Here is a 19,738-nt window from a genome sequence, read left to right as displayed (position 1 = left end):
TAATATTAATTTATTACCTTTTAAATTACTTTTCATTTTTGTTCAACACATTTCCAAACGACCCATTTCCTTCAAGCCAGAATCAGCTTAATTTAAATATTTTATAAGTTTAAAGTCTTTACTAAAAATGACCTCTCGGTAAAAGCTGCTCTATCCTGTAGTCACTTTTACAGTCATCCTACACACTTGAGATGAAAACACGTATCCTAAGCATGAGAGCCTCCTTTACCATCGTACATGATTTCAGACGTGCGCCGGCCCTGTCCAGGGTCGGCTCGGTCGGCATTAGCCCTTACATATACTATTTAGAGCAGATCATTGAATGCTGCTCTGAAACCAGTCACTTGGGGCATAAAATACATTGCTATGGCACATCATCGGCCCTCCCATCAACTAGATATTTAACAAATATGAGTTGTTCTGCATGCACTGATTTAAACCAAGCACAAAAGATGTAGATTATAGATTCATCGAAGCTGGTGGTTCTCACTTTTTTGTATCTCTGAGGAGCAAACACTGTCTTGGTGATTACCCTTTGACTCGGGAATGCACTATTCACGTGTTCCCCTGGTATTCCCATGGTTTTATATACATGTTTTTTTTCTTTGGGACATGAATTTCATGCTTTCTGTAAGGGCAGTTTTAATTTTGCTGGGAAAAAAAAAAAAAAAAAACAGCCTCAATATTCCCAAAATACCCAACTTGTCAGAAGAAGCGTCTCTTCATATGTGATTTCCTTAAAAATTACTGATTGAAACCACTTGAGAGTTTGATGTCACATTCATGCTGTTTTCTGAAAAAGATTTTGGTATTCGTGGATGGTGATTCGATGGTATTTGTGGATGGTGGAAAAAAGGGGGAAATATTAGTGAATTGTGTACAATTCAGCCAACACGCAATCATACAAATTATTAATAGTGAAATGTTTGTAACCATTAATATCTATAACACTAAATCTGACAGTAACATTTTTTAAGTTAAAAAAGGTTAAGTTTAAGTTGTTTTTGTTTTTTTTACAAGTTGACTGGTCAAAATGAACTTTTGTTTTTTTGAAAAAAAGTGCACATAATAAAGATGGAACTCCCCACTGTACCTATAATGTTCAGAATATTCCATTCACATATTATATCAAAGTTATGATGATTATCATTACTATAGAAAACTGCAGACACAAACGCTTTAACACATCGGATATTATGTACAATAAAAGTTCCAGTTGGTGGGAACCTGACAAAAGTCTACGATGGACAAGTACAGTAGCCTTACGTATTCAAATGTAGGTTACAAATACAAATTGTTTTTTTTTGTACATTAATCTCATGCACTGGACACAAATGATATCGTAAAGTCTGACTTTTTTTTTTAAATTAACGCACGCACAAAGTCGTGTAAGCGTTTGAAAGACATAACTGTAACTTTATAAACATTCTGCATTCATAACTAGTTCAAGTTCGCAAGTATCCTCCATCGCCAAATAGAAATGTATGTACCACATCATTCCTTTAAACATTCTTGAAGGCAGTGTTGATGATTCAAGCCAGTCATGTTTTCAACATTACAAAAATCAAATGCCTACAATGAGCAACAACTAAATAAAAACAGCAATAAGATGTGTTCTTTCTATTTCTCTCCCTTTTCTCCCACACTTAAAATACATTAGATGAAAAAAAGTGAACCCCCCCAAAAAAAATCTGAGGTTTTACAATCAGCTCTAAGAGTAGGAGAGGTGGGAGCCATTGGAGATGTGGGAGGTGACAGAAGTGCTGCGGCTCAACACTCCATCTGCATTTGGTCCTCCACCCCCGGACGCCGTTCTGCGAAGTGGCTGAGGGCTGTTCCTCAGAGCCATCAGGCTTGGGCCTCGCACCACTAGCCCTCCTCCACCTCCTCCATATACCCCCTGAGAGGAGGAGGAGGAGGAGGAGGATGAGGATGAAAGTGAGATGGAGGCTGGTGCTGGAGGAGGAGGAGGAGGGAGAAGAGCCAGGGACTGAGAAGATGAACGAGAGGGAAGGTGATGTGGGAAGGCATGCGGATGGACGAGCTCAGCCCTCACACCACTTCCGCCCCACTCCCTCTCTTTTTCCCGTTCCCTATCCCTCTCTCGCTCACGGTACAGCTGAGGTGTGCTTTGATGGTGGTAGTGTTGAGCCAGGTGGTGGCGATGATGGTGAGATGAAGAGGAGGATGAAGATGAGGAGCGGGAGGAGTGGTGCAGAGGGCCCAGGACATGGGAGGAAGAGGAAGAAGATTCAGAGCGGCTGGGACCTCGACGCGGATGAGCGTGTGGGTGAGGTGGTGCACTGCCATGGCTCCAGTGCCCAGACTGATAACCCTGCTTTGGATATGCCTCAGAGGGAATGCCCGTCAATGCCAGGCTACTGAAGCCAAGACGCAGGCTCTCTGAATCGAAGGCCTCGATCTCACCGGCTTGACGCTCTAGCAGTGAACGGATCCTCTCAGAACGCTCATTCTGCAAGGACAGCATCTCCTCCTCTATCTGCACAGAGGCACATGCTATAAGATCTTAAGGCCAAACATATCTCATGCATTCTCTCTGAATATACAGGTTTTTTGTTTTCAATTTCTATTTTGCATTAATCTTAAAACTTAAATGACAGCTTTGAATTTACTTGCCATAAATCAAGAACTCACCCTTCACTTTATTAGGAACGGATGCACATTCATGCATGTATCTAATCAGCTAATCATGTAGCAGCGGTGAAACGTACAAAAGAAATCAAGCAGATACACATCACAGGCTTCATTTAACATTCAGCTCAAACATCAGAATGAAGAAAATGGTGGTAGAGCTACAATAGGTTGATGCGTTTGACATATCGTGACGTCCTTTCTGTTCACCAGCTGTAAAGAGTGCACATTTGAGTTTGAGACCAATCTGAACATTATCCCGCACTCTTAACATTCCTGTATCTGCATGATATTTTGCACTGCACTGCTGCCACATGATTGGCTGAACTACAAGACTGAGTAGGTGTGTTCCTAATAAATTAGAAATTAAAATTAAAATAAGACTAAATTAATACTTAAGTCTATTAAAAATGTCAGCACTGATGAATGTAATTTAGTGTGAGTGTAACTGGTCAGAGCTAAAATTCACATTGACATCAATTCTAATATTTTAACAAGATTCAAAATAGGCAACATTTATTTACTGTTAAGCAATAATCTTTATGCTAAGGAACTCTTACCCTCTGCTCCAGCAGAGCCCTACGGATGGATACTCTCTGCTCCAGGTCCTTGGCCTCTCTCTCATGCTGTGAATCAGTGTGGATCTTGATCTTACTCTGATATGCATTCAGCAGCTCAAGTTCCTGCTGCAATTGCATCTTGAGTGCCTGATACTCTGCCTCCTGGGTCTCATCCAATCTCAGCTGAAGAAACAATACATAATGCCAGTGAGGCGTGGCCTCAGGGAAGGGGGCAGGAACATAAACCACCTTTTATATCCACCTTTGACATGAATATGGAGAAGGGGCAGTAATGTACTACTACAAAGCAAGCCACAAAGCATAAAGTCTGTTGTACTCTAGTGATGAAAATGTTGGCAAATTACGGTTACAAAAAGTGCAGATGCTGAAGATAAATATTATATTTATAAATATTATTATAAATATTAATATTATAAATATTAAATATAAGTCTCCTTACAAAAAGCTTCACAACATCAATGATGTATCTTTCTTTGCTAAATAACATTTTAGAACTGTTACTTCAAAGTTATATGAAGCACTATACAAGTCCCTGTGGTAACTATTGAAATCAGAGGATTAATTGTGCACATTAATGAGTGTGAGATTTATATTTACAACATTTAAGAGATGCCAGTATCCTGAGCGAATTTCATTTGTACAGCTGAGCAGTTGAGGGTTAAGGGCCTTGCTCAAGGGCCTAGCACTGGCAGCTTGGTAGTCCTGGGATCTGAATTCTCAACCTCCCGATCAGTTGTCCAACATCTTAACCACAAAGTTCAGAACATATTTTCTGGTTCTGAAAAAAAAAGATTTCTATTATCTTCTAGGCCTGAATTGAATCCTGAAAGTCCTTCCTTGCACATATTTAAGCTGATTGGACTGGTTTAGTGTGGGATCTCCCGTTTGTGTAGGGTTGTGTTGTTTTGAAGTCCTTCATAATGTTGATCTGAAATTGGTGGCACTGAAAATGGCCTTTATGCTAGTGAGAAGGGAATGGCAAGTTGGTGAACCAGCCAACTGACCTTCGCAGAGTTCTATAACTTTCATTCTGCAGAACATTCCCTTCTGTGTCCAGTATGAGGCTCATAGTCCTATTTGAACAGCATGGCAGCTATTTATTTGTTGGACCCTTTATTCATCTGTCTTGTTGCAAAAGACATATGGTGTTCCCATGTCTAAGAAGAGATTGGCCCCTTGGGTGACAAGAGGTTATCCTCCCCCTACTGTGATGCTCCATTCCATCTAAAGTGTTGCAACCTCATGTGCATCTGGTGTTTAGATGTTCCCTAAAGTCTCCATACACTGGGGTAATTAACACAAAGTGATTTAAAAAAAATAAAATAAAACATGCCCTGTATGTCATTTCTTTGTAAGCACACGCAGTCATCTGAAAAAAATTTAATCCAAGACATTTTGCTACAAGTGTTAATTTACTAAGACTTTTTGTGATACCCTTTAGTTATGGATGTAATTGTAATTCTACAAAACCATGATAACCAGCAGCGTTACCAGTCATTCAGATCCACCATCTACCAGGCAAGTAGGTTACAATAGAAGTATTTATAGCAAGTACTGCATCATTGTCATACTGTGACTTTGTTGAAGGTCTCAGGATGGTGTGCATGCGCAAGTGAACATCCAGACTGATGATCAAAATGAACTTCATTTGGAGTAATTAAGGTTATGGCCTAATCCAGAGGGAAAAATGGATAACAGTGATGTAGGAAATGACCTATTGATGACCTCTGATCAGGTTTGTGTCTGTTTGGTTGTATTACAGTGTATTTGATACAGTGGATCAATATTATTCTAGACACAAAATGTGCTCTAACATGGCAAATGTCTTATCTGACTGAATGTTAAAAATGGCTTCCTGTAAAAAAAAAAAAAAGTCTATCAAGTCATTCATTCATTCATTCATCTTCTACCGCTTATCCGAACTACCTCGGGTCACGGGGAGCCTGTGCCTATCTCAGGCGTCATCGGGCATCAAGGCAGGATACACCCTGGACGGAGTGCCAACCCATCGCAGGGCACACACACACACTCTCATTCACTCACACACTAGGGACAATTTTCCAGAGATGCCAATCAACCTACCATGCATGTCTTTGGACCGGGGGAGTACCCGGAGGAAACCCCCGAGGCACAGGGAGAACATGCAAACTCCACACACACAAGGCGGAGGCGGGAATCGAACCCCGACCCTGGAGGTGTGAGGCGAACGTGCTAACCACTAAGCCACCGTGCCCCCCGTCTATCAAGTCATTCCTTATAATTTTGTCTATTGAAATGAATGATCATTGATTTGGGTTAATATTTCCAAACCAGTCCAGATTTTTACTTAGAAATCTGATTCTTTTTACCAACAAGGGCTGGTCAATAATAAAGCACTATGAGGGCCAAGGTTAAGGTGAAGAGGGTGGGTGGAAACTGCATTGCCATGTCCTTGCCTTACTCACAGCCTGTGTAGACAGCATGTCGTTGATGCTGTGGTCATACTGCTCAGCAAGGATGGCCAACTTGCGCGTCTGCTCATCCTTCAGCCTCTTTAGCATGGCCTTATGATCCGATTTGGGGGTGTTTTCCAGCAGGTGGTTCCTCAGTGCCTTATACTGCCGTGTCTGGATCTTACACGTATCCTGGAATTGTCGCTTGATCTGCAGCTCCTTAGACTATAAGAACAAAGCAAATTGAGTGGCAACGATAGCAGAAATTTAAATGTTTGTTACTCTTGCTGAAGAAAATTCGATCTCCATCCAAGTTATGCATACTTATAAGCTTAAGTTCTTCAAAGGTAAATTAAATTTTTATAAAGTTCAATATCAGAAGTGATTTGCAAAGTTTCCACAGACCTCAATGTTTTTCACTTATCTCTAGGATATACATTTGTAGTTAGACACTACAGTCATGAAATCACAATTAGATACGGTCTTAATTTTCTATAGATACAAGGAAGTCTTCCATGGGCAAGCTCAACATCTATTCACTAACTTTATTAAATTAACACACTTGAATTCAGGTTAAGTTTGAACTTTCATGTTGAGCTGGACACTTGACTGTTAATGGCTCCCAGCATTATTTTTCAGATAGAACACATTCACATCTCAGCCACACAGAGGTCAGGTAGGGAGAAATCATATAATACGTTAAAAAAAAAAAAGGAACAAAATCATACGAGACCATGACAAAAACTCAAATCAAAACAAACAGAAGATGATTTCAACAGAAAAAAATTTATTTGACAAAGAAACTATATTTAAATACAGTGAACATCCATTCATTCACACAGTGAGGATGTAACACACAAAATGGCCCTGAAACACAAGTTGCTTGACACAGTAAAAAAAAAAAAAAAATTAAAAAAAATAATAAAAATAATAATAAAGGCACAAATATATTAGTTAAATAACTGCTGATTCAAAGAACAGACAAAACAGAACATGTGTAAACAAAACAAAAAGATGAAATGTTCACAGAAAATACATTCACAAACAACTGTTATGGCTGAACTGACTGTGGTTTCCAAAAATAATGTTTCACATTTGGTCAGATTTGCTTCCATGTAGCATCATTTAAAATTTGTTTAAAAAAAACAAAAAAAACAAATTGACTTTCTTTATTTGTATCTACTGTTTTACTATATGTTGGGTCATTCCGTCATTTCTAAATAAATAAAATTCTTTTTTTTCAAGTTTCATTTAATATTGACACCATTTAAGATTGTAACAGTGCAAGATCTCTTTATCCAGTAATAAACTGTCATTTCTTTTATAGATTTTATGGCTTAAAGATCTTTGGTATGATTTATCATTTCGCCCTATAGAACTGCCATAATGGCTTATCCTTAGGTAAGGATCCACAGCTAAACAAATGATGAAATACTCGGATATTTGTAGGATATCTGCTGTTTGACAGTAAATGTTTTGTCTTCATATAAAAGTATATGACTAAAATGTTATCATGGTAAATTATTCATACAGTCATCTTCAATAACTGTTTATCCTGGTCATGGATGCAGTGAATCTGGAGTCTATCCTCAAGGCGAGGCGGAAATACACCCTGGACGGGACACCAGTCCATCTCAATACATGGTAAACCGTTAAACATATTGCCATAAAGCACAATAACACCTTAAAATAAAATAACCATCTTCACTAAGTAGCCCAGTACTCAAATCAACCAGAAGGCACTTTCATTTCTAAGTAGTAGAACACTATAGGCTGAGAGTTATAGAACATTTCTCTGAGATCTGTGCTGCATGGGCTTTCAAACAGGTTAATGGTTCAAAAGTTTTGAACCAGCATCACTAAACTAACATGCAACTGCTGATTTCTTTACAAGCCCCATTTAAATCTTATTTGAACCTCTTTCTTGTAAGTTAAATATCTTGAGAAGTGAAGGGCCATGAACATGAAAGCAATTATAGCTATCAAAATTCCTAGTGTTTTTTTTTTCTCTATGGTTGGGGTGGTAGTGCTGGGGGCTTTAGGGGAAATTGAAAAGGGGGTGGCGTTAGTGCTCCATAGTGTAAAATATTAAAACAACAGTACAGCTTTCACATTGGGTTCTACAGTGACATCTTCATCTTAATAAGTTTAGGCTTCAAAAATCGTTCTCTGACTGCCCTTTTGAAATGTAATGCTAGCTTTTTGGAAACCCTTCACAAGCACACAAATACAAAAGGGAAGGGTGGAAAACAAATTGCACAAACATAGTCATAAAATAATAACCATAAGACATACTTCTTAGTAATTAAGAACAAAAAAAATAATTCAATGATTAAAATTAAGACAGTAATAAAACTTTTACAAAAAGCACAATATTGATTAATACTTTATATATTCACTGACTGATGGACAGTGAATATTGGAGGTGGACAGACAATGGGGTGGATAATGGGGTGATTTAAAGGCACATGAGGCTCAATTTAAACATGCAAAATTGTGTGGTAAAAAAAATACATAAGAATGCTCAGCATGAATGAACAATCACTCTCACATACGGCAAATACTTTGGCAATTCCTTTGTTTACTCTATTGGTAAATGCAATTGGCATGTTTTCTATCTACCTCCATGGCACAATCTTTCCCCTTGTGCTCCTTCCTGAGGACGTCCTCCTCAGTCCACACTCCCACCTCCCTTCCACTCTGTGTCTCATCTCCAGCTCCCTTCTTCGTCGCTCCCTCTCTCTTCTTTCCCTCATCCTGCGGTTCTGTTCCCTCACCTCACGCGGTAGGAGTCTAGGCAGCCTACTCTGCTTTTCCTCCCTTAAAAGCCCTAAAGCCCTTAGTCTGCTCAGGTAATGTGGGGGGAGCTTTTTAAGTATATGGTTTGCTAATCTCAGCACTAGCGAATTAGCCAGATCTGCTACAACGCCCAACGGACGCCGAGCAAATCGCTTGACCCAAACGTAAACCCAAGACTCATGCTTGGCCTGGAGCTTGATTGGTAGGCTCCGGGCAGGCATAGGTATACGGGAGTGTCTAGCACCACAATTACGTCCTGCTTTGGGGAACATATCAAAGAAGCTGCGCTCAGCCATCCCACCTGTGAGAGACTGGCACAAAGTGAACAGTGGCTTTGGTAGACGGAAGAGCAGACGCACCCAGAATCGGGCAAGTTTCCGGGGCATGTTCTGGAGAAATATGCGTGCTGGACGCACCACCAGCACCAGCACCAGATAGAGAGAAAGGAAGAGTGAGGGCGAGCTGAGGAAGAAAGCCGAGATCAAGGCCAAAGGAACGTAATAGAGACCCAGACTCAGTGCTAGGCTCATGCTGAACAAACCCGATGCCCAGAGCACAAGTGAGAAGTATGCGGAAAGAGAGAGTGACCAGAGTGAGCGAAGGAACAGATATGAGAAAAAGAGAGCCAGGAAAGCCAGCTCAGCAGAAACAACCAGGGATGCAAGAGAAGGAAGAGGAGGAGAACGGCGAAGGGAGAGAAGGAAAATGGAGAGAAAGAGGAGGGTTGGGAAGGATGGTTTGGCTGCTGCAGAGAGGGAGAGGACAAGACATATTGTGTGAGAAAAGAGTGAAGGGATGGATGGTTGAGAAATGGAGGAGCTGGGAGGTGGGCAGATAGGAGGAGGTTCCAGTTCCTCTAGAGTGTCAGGGAAGTAGAATTCAGTGAGCTCATCTCTTTGAGGGATTTCAAGAGAAGAGGAATGGATAAACTCTGACGGACAGCCATCAGCCACGCCTCTACCCTCTTCTCCCTCTTCCTCAGTCTCTATCTCTGTCACACTGCTTGCATCATCCTCCTTATCCCACTGTATACCTTCTACTAGTCTTTGGTCCCCTAAATCTTTGTCCTCCACTCTCTCCTCCAACTGCCATTCTTTACTTTCTCCCTCTAATCCATGGCACTTCTTCTGCTCATCTACACTTTCTTCTTTGGTATACGCAAAGAGCATAATCTCCTCTTCTGTCTCTCCATCAGCCTCTTTCTCTCTGCCATGTGCATCTAAAGGCTGCAAATACCTTTCTTGATCACTCCTCCCTCCACCTAAACATACTCTCCCACTTTCCACAGTTTCATCATCTTTTACAACCTCTGCCACTTGTGCACCATTTTCCAAGGGAGTGCTCTCTCCACAGAACACGCTCATGTCATCTTCCCCATCAACTCCCTCAAAAGCCTCTTCTGCCTGTTCCTGTACCAGCTCACTGCATGAATTCTCAATCCCAACCCCAAATCTGTTGGGACCCCTCCCACTGCTCTCCGTGCTGTCACGCTCACTCACTCTGAGGCTCTTTGGCTGTTGGCGGACTTCAACAGCATGTTTCTGGCGCAGCTCCTGTTCACGCCGCTTATTGTATTCGAGCTGGTTGGTGAGTTCGCTCTGATGCTGCGTGCGAATCAGATCTGCCCGCGTTCTCTGAACCAGACTCAGTTGACGCATCTCTAGCTCCTGTGTGGTCTCGTGGTGCCGCAGCAGCATTGCACACTCCAGGTCCTTCAGGGTCTGTTTCTTATTCAGGTCCTATAAAACCAGAGAGAAAATGGTTGACAGAAAAGGATAAATTATTCTGTTATTACAGTGGGTCATTTACAGTGGGTCATAAAAATGGAATCCTAAACGGAGGTGTGTGACTAGTAACTCAGAGATTTTTTTGTTCCTTGCTTTTATGTACTTGTAAAAGTTACAGGGACATCTATATTTTGGTTATTTTCATAGCTCAAATGATGAACTGTGCAAGTCCTGGGACATGATCACCAAGCTGCAGTGAAAATAGAGCTTATGTTGTTTGGTCACACTACATCGTTACTTACAGTACCTGAAGAATATTATCAATAAATCACACGGTGTGAACTACTGCACTCAGCAGGAACTGAGTTCAATATCTCTCATTAGTGTAGAATGTGCTCAGGTGCCAACTAGGTGTGTGACTATTATATCTATTATATCTATGGCCATTTTCATCAATGTTTAGTGTCATAAGATTCACACAACTCATTTGTGTCAGACTTGTACAAAGCGGAAATCAAATAATCAACATCTAAATTAAAAGACATATAAAGATGTGTAGCTTGTTTGTCATTGTTCTTGATCAAGTAGCTGGTTACCAGGAGTGGGAGTATTAAGCGTTGTGTATTTTCAGTTGAATCAATGTCATAGGAATGATCAAATAAGAAAAAAAAACGATGAAAATGTTCAATCAACATCACATATAAACAAAATGATATATAGATCATACGTCTATTCAGATTTTTCCCGAAACAAACCGGGTAGAGTATTAGTGTGTGCAGCCTTTTTTTGATGTGCAGGTTATACAGAGCAATAAATTAGCAGCACAAATGAAAATATAACCTTTGCTTTTTTGCTAAACTTGATGAAGCAACTTCAGTGAAGCACTTTTTATTAGGGTGCTTATCAAAGGGTGGTTCTGTTCATGTAGCTTAAGAAAGTTACAACTGCAAAGCAGCTGCCCAAACACTGATGATCACATTATATAAGGAACTGAATGATTAACTGCATCCTGAGGTTGTCTGTGTGTCCACATGATACCTCTCTGAGTAGGTCCTGCTCCATGTTATGCCGTGCCAGCAGCATCTTCCTCTTGTACTGGCGGCCCTGCAGCTCATAATACTGCCTCTGGCGTCGCAGCAAGCCTGCCTCTTCCTCAGCCTGGTGCTGCTGCAGACACTCCTTCTGCTGCACCAGCCACTCCTGCTTCTCTCGCTTTGGTGTGGATTGGTTCTCATTCAACTCCTGGGCCACGGAGGAGAATTGTCATAGGACAAAAACAGACATGGTTAAGATGCAAACCTGACATACAGGGAAAATATTTAAAGCAGTAGAAGCTATTTTATGGACATGATGATAATACATCACTAATGAGATGCGAGTGGAGTTTTTACAAAAAGAAACATCTTTATTAGAGTTAAATGATCAAATAATCAATTTTAGTTTACAAAACTAGTGTAAGCACATACTAGCACTACAAAAAGGCACATATGCCCCCTTTTCCACCAGAAAGAACCGGGTGCTGGTTCAGAGCTAGTGCTGATGCAAAGTTGGTTCCACTGGCAAATATTCTAAGAACCGGTTTGCCTTTCCATGGGCTAGAGAGCCATCACAGTGCCAAGTCGTACATCACTGTATACGTCTCATCTTTCCCAGCAACGTTAGCGCAGCAGTGGCAAACACAAACACAACATCAACAATGGTGGATGTTGCTTTACTGTTAATGCTCATGGCTTAGCGAACCTACATTAGCATCCAAATGCGGCGAATACAACATGTAGCTACCTACTATCATGTGTGCTGATAATTGATCATATTGCGGTAAAGTAAAAGTGTATTAAACATTGGTATACTTAAGGTACGTTATTAAAGGCGCTAACAGTAACCCCGCCCACAGCCCCTGATGCAAGTAGTTCTTAAGTCTAGACCAGCAACGTTTTGGTGATACTTAAGAACCACTTTTCCTGGTTCAGAGCCGGTGCTGTGGCTGTCGAAAAAAAGAAAGAACTGATTTTAAATTAGGCTCTAAACCAGCACTCAAACTGCCTTGCTGGAAAAGGGGCAATACTGACCTTTAGAGCCAATTATTTAAAGCATTACATTTTTGCTTGTGACTTGAGTGTGGCATCAGCTCCCTCAGAACCAAAATGTTCAATGTGTGCAAAATGAAAGTCACCAGTTGTATAAACTATGGGACATTTAATGGGCTATGCAGAACAGTGGACATATGATAGAACGGGTTTGTAGCAGAGCACTTCTATTAGCACAAGTTTTTTAACACATGTAGGCCATGTCTTACGTGGTTATTGTTCAAAAATCAGAATATCTTATGCTATTAAATATTACATCTACACAGTTAACCCATACATAGGCTTTTACCATTTCAACTATTTTGAAACTTTACTTTAATTTGCAGTCCTTTACCTCCTTGAGCTGCTCTTTGCGTTGTCTGTACTGGCGTTTCTGAGACTCAAGTAGAGTAGTAAGCTCTTTCTTCTGCTGAGTTAAGATGTGCTGTTGGAACTTCTTTTCCTCTGCTGCAGCATTCTTACACTGCAGAGCAAAAACCAAAATGAATAAGAAGCAATGGTCCTGTAAAATAAACTGATATGTATGAAACTCATACATACCACCATAATATTGTGAAAAATCAAGTTCATAAAATCACACAGATCTGTCTTAATGCGTAGGGCTTAGATCATTGACATTAAACTGTTTTTAAATGATCATGCTCCTTCTATCTCACCTCTTTCTCCAGTATGGCCTGGTGCTTCTTGCTGAGCTTGTCACTCTCACTGCTGAAGTTGTTCCTCTGTGTCTCAAGCTCTTTGTCCAACCGCAGCTGATGCTCATCCATCTCAGACTTCAGCTTGTTCTCCAGGGCCATCAGCTGCTTCTGGTGCTGCCGGCGCATACGCTTGTAACCAGTCATTTGCTCTCTGAGCGCCGAACCCTGCTCATGCTCCTGGATCTGCCGTGTCACCAATGAGGCCGTACGGATGGTGGCAAAGTGATCACGGCCTCGACGGCGCCTCCCTCCTCCACCGCCTCCTCCTCCTCCTCCGGATGGACCCTGCTGTTGAGAGTCCACCTCGGGCTGGTAAGGCTCATCGTAGATGTTATCGTGGCTCTGGGGAAGAAAATAGAAGCGATGAGCAACCCATTCACACCGCTGCAAAATGTGCCATAATGTTCAATCATCACAATTTCGATGTCCCATTTGGACAACAGGCACCCATGCAGCAGTGTAATGAGATATTTCAGGTACTATTTTGTAATGAATATCCATGGGTTTTAATTCATTAGTGGCTGAAGTGACAAAAAACAATTATATTTAAAAACTCTATTTGTCGGTAAACAAACTAAGACGACAGAATATAGCATACGCATCCCTTTAATATCTCTCTACTTAAAGGAAAATTGTCGAGACTAAACCAAATTCAATTCCATTTTATATTTATACATGAGGTGCCTACAGGCTTCCCAGCAGCACACTGGAGCCCCCTCCTGGTGCAGCCAGGTTTAGTTTTACTGAGATACAGCATTTGGTACAGTCTCATATATATCTGCATCAGATCTGGAAAATGTATAAAGGCATTGTACAGAAGTATTTACAGTGATGCCTCGAGATACGAGTGCTCTGACATACGAATTTTTTGAGATACGAGCTGTGATTCGACCAAATTTTTGGCTTGATATACGAGCAAATTTTTGAGATACGTGCATCCGAGCCGCCGCCACCGAAACAAAGATCCCCAACAACCACGTGTGCTCTGTTTCCCCGCCTCAGCTTCCCGTGTCTCACTCGGTTAAAGCCGCCTTTCCACTGCACACGACAAACGACGGCCGATAAACCGGAAGTCATTCATTTCCTATGGAGAGTCGCAAAGGCGCTGCGTGAGGTGCCGACCATCTGCGGATCCGTAATTTTCACGGCAAAGTCACGGAACGAATTAAACTCGTATCTCGAAGCATCACTGCAATGGAAAATAATAACAATGCACTAAGGAAGACATTAACACTGAACTAGCACACCTGGAATAATGCAGTGGCTGAGAAAAGAGTTGGACAAATGAAACACACTCTGGGCTTCTTCTCAACCAAGGTGCTGATAATAAGGATCAGTGATTTCAGTAGAGTATGGAGGTGTTGGAGGTTACTGGTTGAATTTGGCTTATGTAAATTTACTAACGAGATACTGACCAGTGGTTTGTGCAATACGGAGCTGTTGGAGGTGACCGTGTGCTCTCCCTCCTGCATCATGGCCATCTCACCACTGTCATCTGAGCCATCAGCTAGGCTGTTCACTGAAGAACTCTGTGAGCTGGCGCTGATTGACATGGAGGGCAATGAGTGTGAGCTCTCCATGCTGTTCACCGTGCCTGTACGCAGCATGTACTGCTCCACATCCTGATGATCAGGTGTCAAACAAAGATAAAAAATAAATCAACCACTATGAACCAGCATGCCTTGTTTCAAAGAATGTTGTTGCATAGGCAAAACTTCACCTAAAGTTATAAGCAAATTACTGTATAGGTTTGGATATCACTGCTATCCATTTTGCTTTTTGATATATTTGTGTTTTAGATTACATTTATTTTTCCCCATTAATCTGCACACAATAATTTAATAACACAATAACAAAAGCATAACCATCTCTTATATCCCTTTTTACTAGAATCCTTTTCGCAAGGCATGCCAAACTGAGCTCAGGTGAATCCTGTTTGCTTAAAGCGTGTCTGAAATTTGACTGGAGTCCACCAGTGGCAAATTCAATTGGTTAGACCCGTTTTTTTTTTAAAAAGTCCCACAATTCAGAGTACATGTCACACTAAAAGATAAGCCACAAAGTCAAAGGAACTCTCTGAGATCAAACGGTGTTGAGATGGAAATCTAATAAGGCTATTTCTAAAGCTTTGAATATTCCGAAACGCACAGTGGGCTCCATTATTAAGAAATAGATGATTCCTAGAGCTGGCAATAAGGCCAAACTTGGGCTAGAAGGACTTTGGTCAGAGAGGTGTCCAAGATTTCAGTGTATTCAGTGAGTAACAGTTTGAAGATAACAGGTGGAAACAATTTTTTGTTTTTCAGAACACAAAAACTCCTGAGGCAGAAGACCCTGTTGGGGTTCACAACTCTCCAGTTTCATGCCAAGAGTAGGACCCTATGTGATGAGCTGCTGTGGTCAGGGTCAAATGTTTTGTGCATGCCGAGATACTTTTCTGCTCACCATGGTTGTACAGAGTGATTATCTTTTTTTTATTACTTTGTGTAGCACTTCTAACAGTGGACACTGTCTCAAAGCAGCTTTACATAAGCATAGAAATATATAATAAAAATGATAAAGTTTACTAATATATGAGTTATTATATCCATCCTGACAGCTCGAACCTGTCTGACCATTTTCCTCAAAACATTTTCATATGGATAAGAAATAAGATAAGAAATAAGAAAATTTTGTAAAATATTTTTTAGTCTCATACCCCTTGACGTAACTACAATTAGGCAGGAGATGTATTTTAGTCCTGATCTCAGATATTTGACAGTAAACTGTATTAATTGACACTTATTGCATCTAGAGTTTATCTTCACTTACCTCCTCCTCCTCAGTGCCCTCTGCAGCAGGACCATTGTGCGTTTCCTGGAAAAGTATCTTCTTCATTTTGCGGTACTGTAGGTTGTCCAGCTCTCGCACAGCATCTTTAGTGCGTGCAATCAAATCCATCACCACAGTTAGAGGACGCTCACGACACAGGAAATGATGCTAAGCGGCAAAACAGACAAACGGCAAGTATTTAGTACAGACAAATTCTCATTTACTCAGTCCAGCATGTTTTTTTGGGAGGTGGGAAAAACGTGATAAACACAGAAGAAACAGACACAAACAGGGAGAACGTTCACAGAAGATGGAAACCTGATTTCAAGAAAAAAATGGAGACTGCAATGCAACCCAGTGTCACCATGCCACAGTTCAAGAGTTTCTATGAAACCCACGTTTAAGTGTGGATCCATAAAATGCCTACACCTGAGCAGTTAGCTGATTTTGATTTGTCAAGGTGGTTTGCCTAAAATAAAACAAGGGATTAGTTCAAGTAATACATTGTGGTGACGCTTGGAAAATTGGCAGTAGCCTCATTTACATTCCCACTGCATCCGTTATGCCTTTACACATTCTCCACTGGTATATTTTCAGCACACAGACATGCCAATTTTGAATGAAGTACTGCTGGTTATACAACATCTAACACGGGATAACAGATACAAAACATGACAATAGAGGAACGATCTAGCTTCAACATGCTGTAAAATCCTGTGAAATTATGGGGAATTGAAAGACAAGGCCGATTCTCTGAAGACATTTGGGTTTGAGATTAATATGAGACGGTAGATCAGGATGTCAACATTCATTTCCTGATATGTACATCTAGACTTTCTTAAACATCTTAGAACATGCCATTTTTTGTTTGACCCCAACAGTATGACAAGTGATTAAAAATATTAGACCATGTTAGATTGTTTAAACAATTAATAGAGCTGAAAGTTTACTCTTGGTTTGAGCCATGGGTTTGTTGTTAAAAGGTTAAACCAACATGAACAGAGAGCTGTCTCTGGGAGAAAGGCAAGTCATTTTGAAGCTGAGTAATGATGGGAAAATCTATCAAAGCCCAACAATTTGGAATGTTCTGAAAGAAAAAAAAGAAAGACAGAAAGAAAGAGAACACCGAATACAAACAGGTCGGCCAAGGAAAACAGCAGCAATTAATGAAAGAAACATTGTGAGATGTGAAGAAATACCCCAATATAACACTTGGTGACTTCATCAAGAAACTCCACAGAGCAGGGGTGAAGGTCTCCAGGGTTTCCCACAGCACTTTGCAGTTCGGGCGGCCCGCATAAGCTGGGAAACCTTACCGCCTTAACTAGGTCGTCCAAAAAAAAAAAAATTCCGCTGCACAAAAGGCCGTCAAGTGCATCTCGGAGAATAGCGCGGACGTGCTTCACACCGCGAGAGGGCACGCGTGCCACACGGGCGAAATGAGAGAAAGAGGTGGTCCGTCACTATCTGGAGGATAACTAGCCAGTTGATAAAACGCGTGTCCGTGAGAACTTTAAGTGGACTTATGTTTTGGGTTTATTCAAATTTAAAGTATGTTAGCTGGTGATTTTGCTGTTTGAGTTCTTCACCTGCTAGCTAGGTTGCACATGCCTGTTTTTAATAATTGTTAAGCGTAGTACAGAGTCTCTGGTCTCACAAAGAAGCCCCACCCCTGGGCTCCGCCCCCCACCCCACCCCCAGGCTCCCAACTCTACCGCCTTAACTAAAAATTTTCTGCAGGAAACCCTGGTCTCGCAAGCAAAAGCTCAAAGAACCACAAGATCAAATCCTTCATCAGTAGTAAGAAACAAAGTGATGGCAAGGCCAGAGTGTGGAGAAAGAAAGGATCTTCTCATGATCCAAAACATATGATAATCGGTGATGCACAGTGAAGATGATGGAACTCATGATGGTAGCAGAATGAATGAAGAAGTCTACAGAAACATTCTGTCTGTAATTTACGAAAAAAAAGTGTCCGTTCTAATTGGAAAGAACTTCATCATGAAGCAAGACAATGATCCAAAGGAAACATTAGAATACAGCATAGTACGTCATCAGGGGTGAGACTATGACCCAAGTGAGATCATTTCACCTCCAAAAGAAGAGACCGAAGAGAGAAAACCCCCAAAACAAACAATTGTCAAGAGGCTGGAAAAGCAAGACAAAACTGGAAGACTGGAAAAGCATCACAAAAAAAGAAGAATACAGAAGCTGGTTGGTCAGTGGTTTGCCATTTTTACACAGTTCTTGCAAACAAGAGAAATGCAAGCAAATATTATGTCATATATGTGAAGTCTATCTATTCTTTTGTTTAAATAAAAACAAACATCCATCCATCCTTCCATTTACCCAAACATCCTTCGATTTACCCAAACATCCATCCATCCACCCAAGCATCCTTCCATCCACCCAAGCATCCTTCCATCCACCCAAGCATCCTTCCAAACATCCATCCTTTCAAGAATATTGAAAGGTTTCTGAAAAGTTGGTTTGTGTGCCTACATAGTACATTTCTGTTCTTGTTGTCAATCATCGTCACTTGATAACAACAAAATGAAGGAGGGTGGACTGTCTTTTACAGGTTTTTTTAACTGTTATTTTTTTTTTTTTAAACAAATCTATGATCTTCAGTTTATCAGTTAAAAACAGTGTAAACAGTAAGAGATGAATCATAATACTAAGGTGTAAAAATTATTATTTTTTTTTTAAATAATTGTGTTTTCAGAAAGAGCCCATACTGATCTCACTGTTGTAACACATTGTTAACGTTCTTTCGTCATTGTGAATGACTAGGACAGAGCAGGAGTTTTTATACAGTAATAACGTTCACCTTGAGCAGCACATCAGAGGTAGGTCTGTCCTGGGCAATCTTCTGTAGACAGGAGTCCACAAAATTTCGGAAATAATCCGACCTTAAATAAGGGGAGGAAAAAAAACACAGCATGTCGAGTGTTAGATGAGGAGGAAGGTGTTGAAATGAGAATGCATTAAAAAAAGATATCATACGGAGTCCTCAGAGAATCAGGTGTGAAGGAAGACTCCTGAGAGAGAGGCATAAAGCAGGACAAAGACAAGATAACAAAATACGTGATGTTTATAGGAAATAATTTCTCACCAGTGATTAGACTGCAGGACTGGGCTTTCATTCTGAGCGATGTGGTATAAGGCACTCATAGCATTCATGTTGAATAAGGGAGGTTTTCTTTCCGCTGTCACAGAAAAGAAAAAACATTTGTATTTTCGGATATTTCACTCACATGGAAAGGTTTTGGATGCATAGTCTGTTTACAGTCTAACATACAGCAATGCTTTCTGATACGTTCGACTTTTAAAAATGTACTATTATTATTATTATTATTATTATTAATTTATTTATAATTTAGAGGTGGAAAAAATCTCTCAACGTTCCACAGTAACCTACAAAACCAAACAAGTAAAGATAAAGCTTTACAAAATGTTCAATTACGTACCCAGCTCTATACAGGTGATGCCGAGTGACCACACATCCACTTTCCCATCATACTGCCCCTCATCCATGGCCAAGATCACCTCAGGTGCCATCCTACATCAAACACATCCCCTGCTATTAACAGTGCGCATCTGCCATTAGTTGCCAAAATATCCCATAATTACATATACAGCCATTTTGTTATGGCTTCTCTCACACACTTATTATAGAACCGTTTAGAACATTTCTTTTTAGTTTATGTCTTACCAGTATGGTGTGCCTACAAACGAATTGGCAGGTGCCACGATGGAGGCAGAGCCAAAATCTCCCAATTTCACCTGCCCTGGCTCCGTCAGCAAGATATTTCCAGCCTTCACATCTCTGTGAGGAAACGTATACCAAAGACCATCAGTGAAAGACATGAAATTAATCATATGCATAGAGAATATCCACCGTGGCAGGGGAAGAAGTTGAAACTGGGCATTGATCGTATCTTAGGGCCT

The 19,738-nt window shown here is 40.7% G+C and overlaps 1 protein-coding gene across 2 annotated transcripts in view; it reads right to left on the bottom strand.

The window, feature by feature from the left end:
• Positions 1-46: 46 nt before the first annotated feature.
• taok2b (TAO kinase 2b) overlaps positions 47-19,738 on the bottom strand; it is a 33,498-nt gene continuing 13,806 nt past the window's right edge. The window contains exons 7-19 of one of the 2 annotated variants that reach the window (XM_060863860.1): positions 19,503-19,616; positions 19,258-19,349; positions 18,903-18,996; positions 18,618-18,699; positions 15,788-15,955; positions 14,392-14,598; positions 12,935-13,318; positions 12,613-12,741; positions 11,230-11,433; positions 9,964-10,203; positions 5,678-5,890; positions 3,213-3,395; positions 47-2,500 (exon numbers count right to left, since the gene is read on the bottom strand). In XM_060863860.1, coding sequence (XP_060719843.1) covers positions 1,712-2,500; positions 3,213-3,395; positions 5,678-5,890; positions 9,964-10,203; positions 11,230-11,433; positions 12,613-12,741; positions 12,935-13,318; positions 14,392-14,598; positions 15,788-15,955; positions 18,618-18,699; positions 18,903-18,996; positions 19,258-19,349; positions 19,503-19,616 — 2,899 coding nt within the window. In that variant the 3' untranslated portion in view covers positions 47-1,711. Of the gene's footprint in view, positions 2,501-3,212; positions 3,396-5,677; positions 5,891-6,432; positions 10,204-11,229; positions 11,434-12,612; positions 12,742-12,934; positions 13,319-14,391; positions 14,599-15,787; positions 15,956-18,617; positions 18,700-18,902; positions 18,997-19,257; positions 19,350-19,502; positions 19,617-19,738 lie in introns of those variants that run through there. The other variant, XM_060863859.1, reaches the window with a different exon arrangement.

The sequence above is a fragment of the Tachysurus vachellii genome, chromosome 2, assembly GCF_030014155.1.
Source record: "Tachysurus vachellii isolate PV-2020 chromosome 2, HZAU_Pvac_v1, whole genome shotgun sequence".
NCBI classification, from domain to species: Eukaryota; Metazoa; Chordata; class Actinopteri; order Siluriformes; family Bagridae; genus Tachysurus; species Tachysurus vachellii.
The sequence above is the reverse complement of the archived record's forward strand: the minus strand, read 5'-3'. Positions and strand labels throughout refer to the sequence as shown.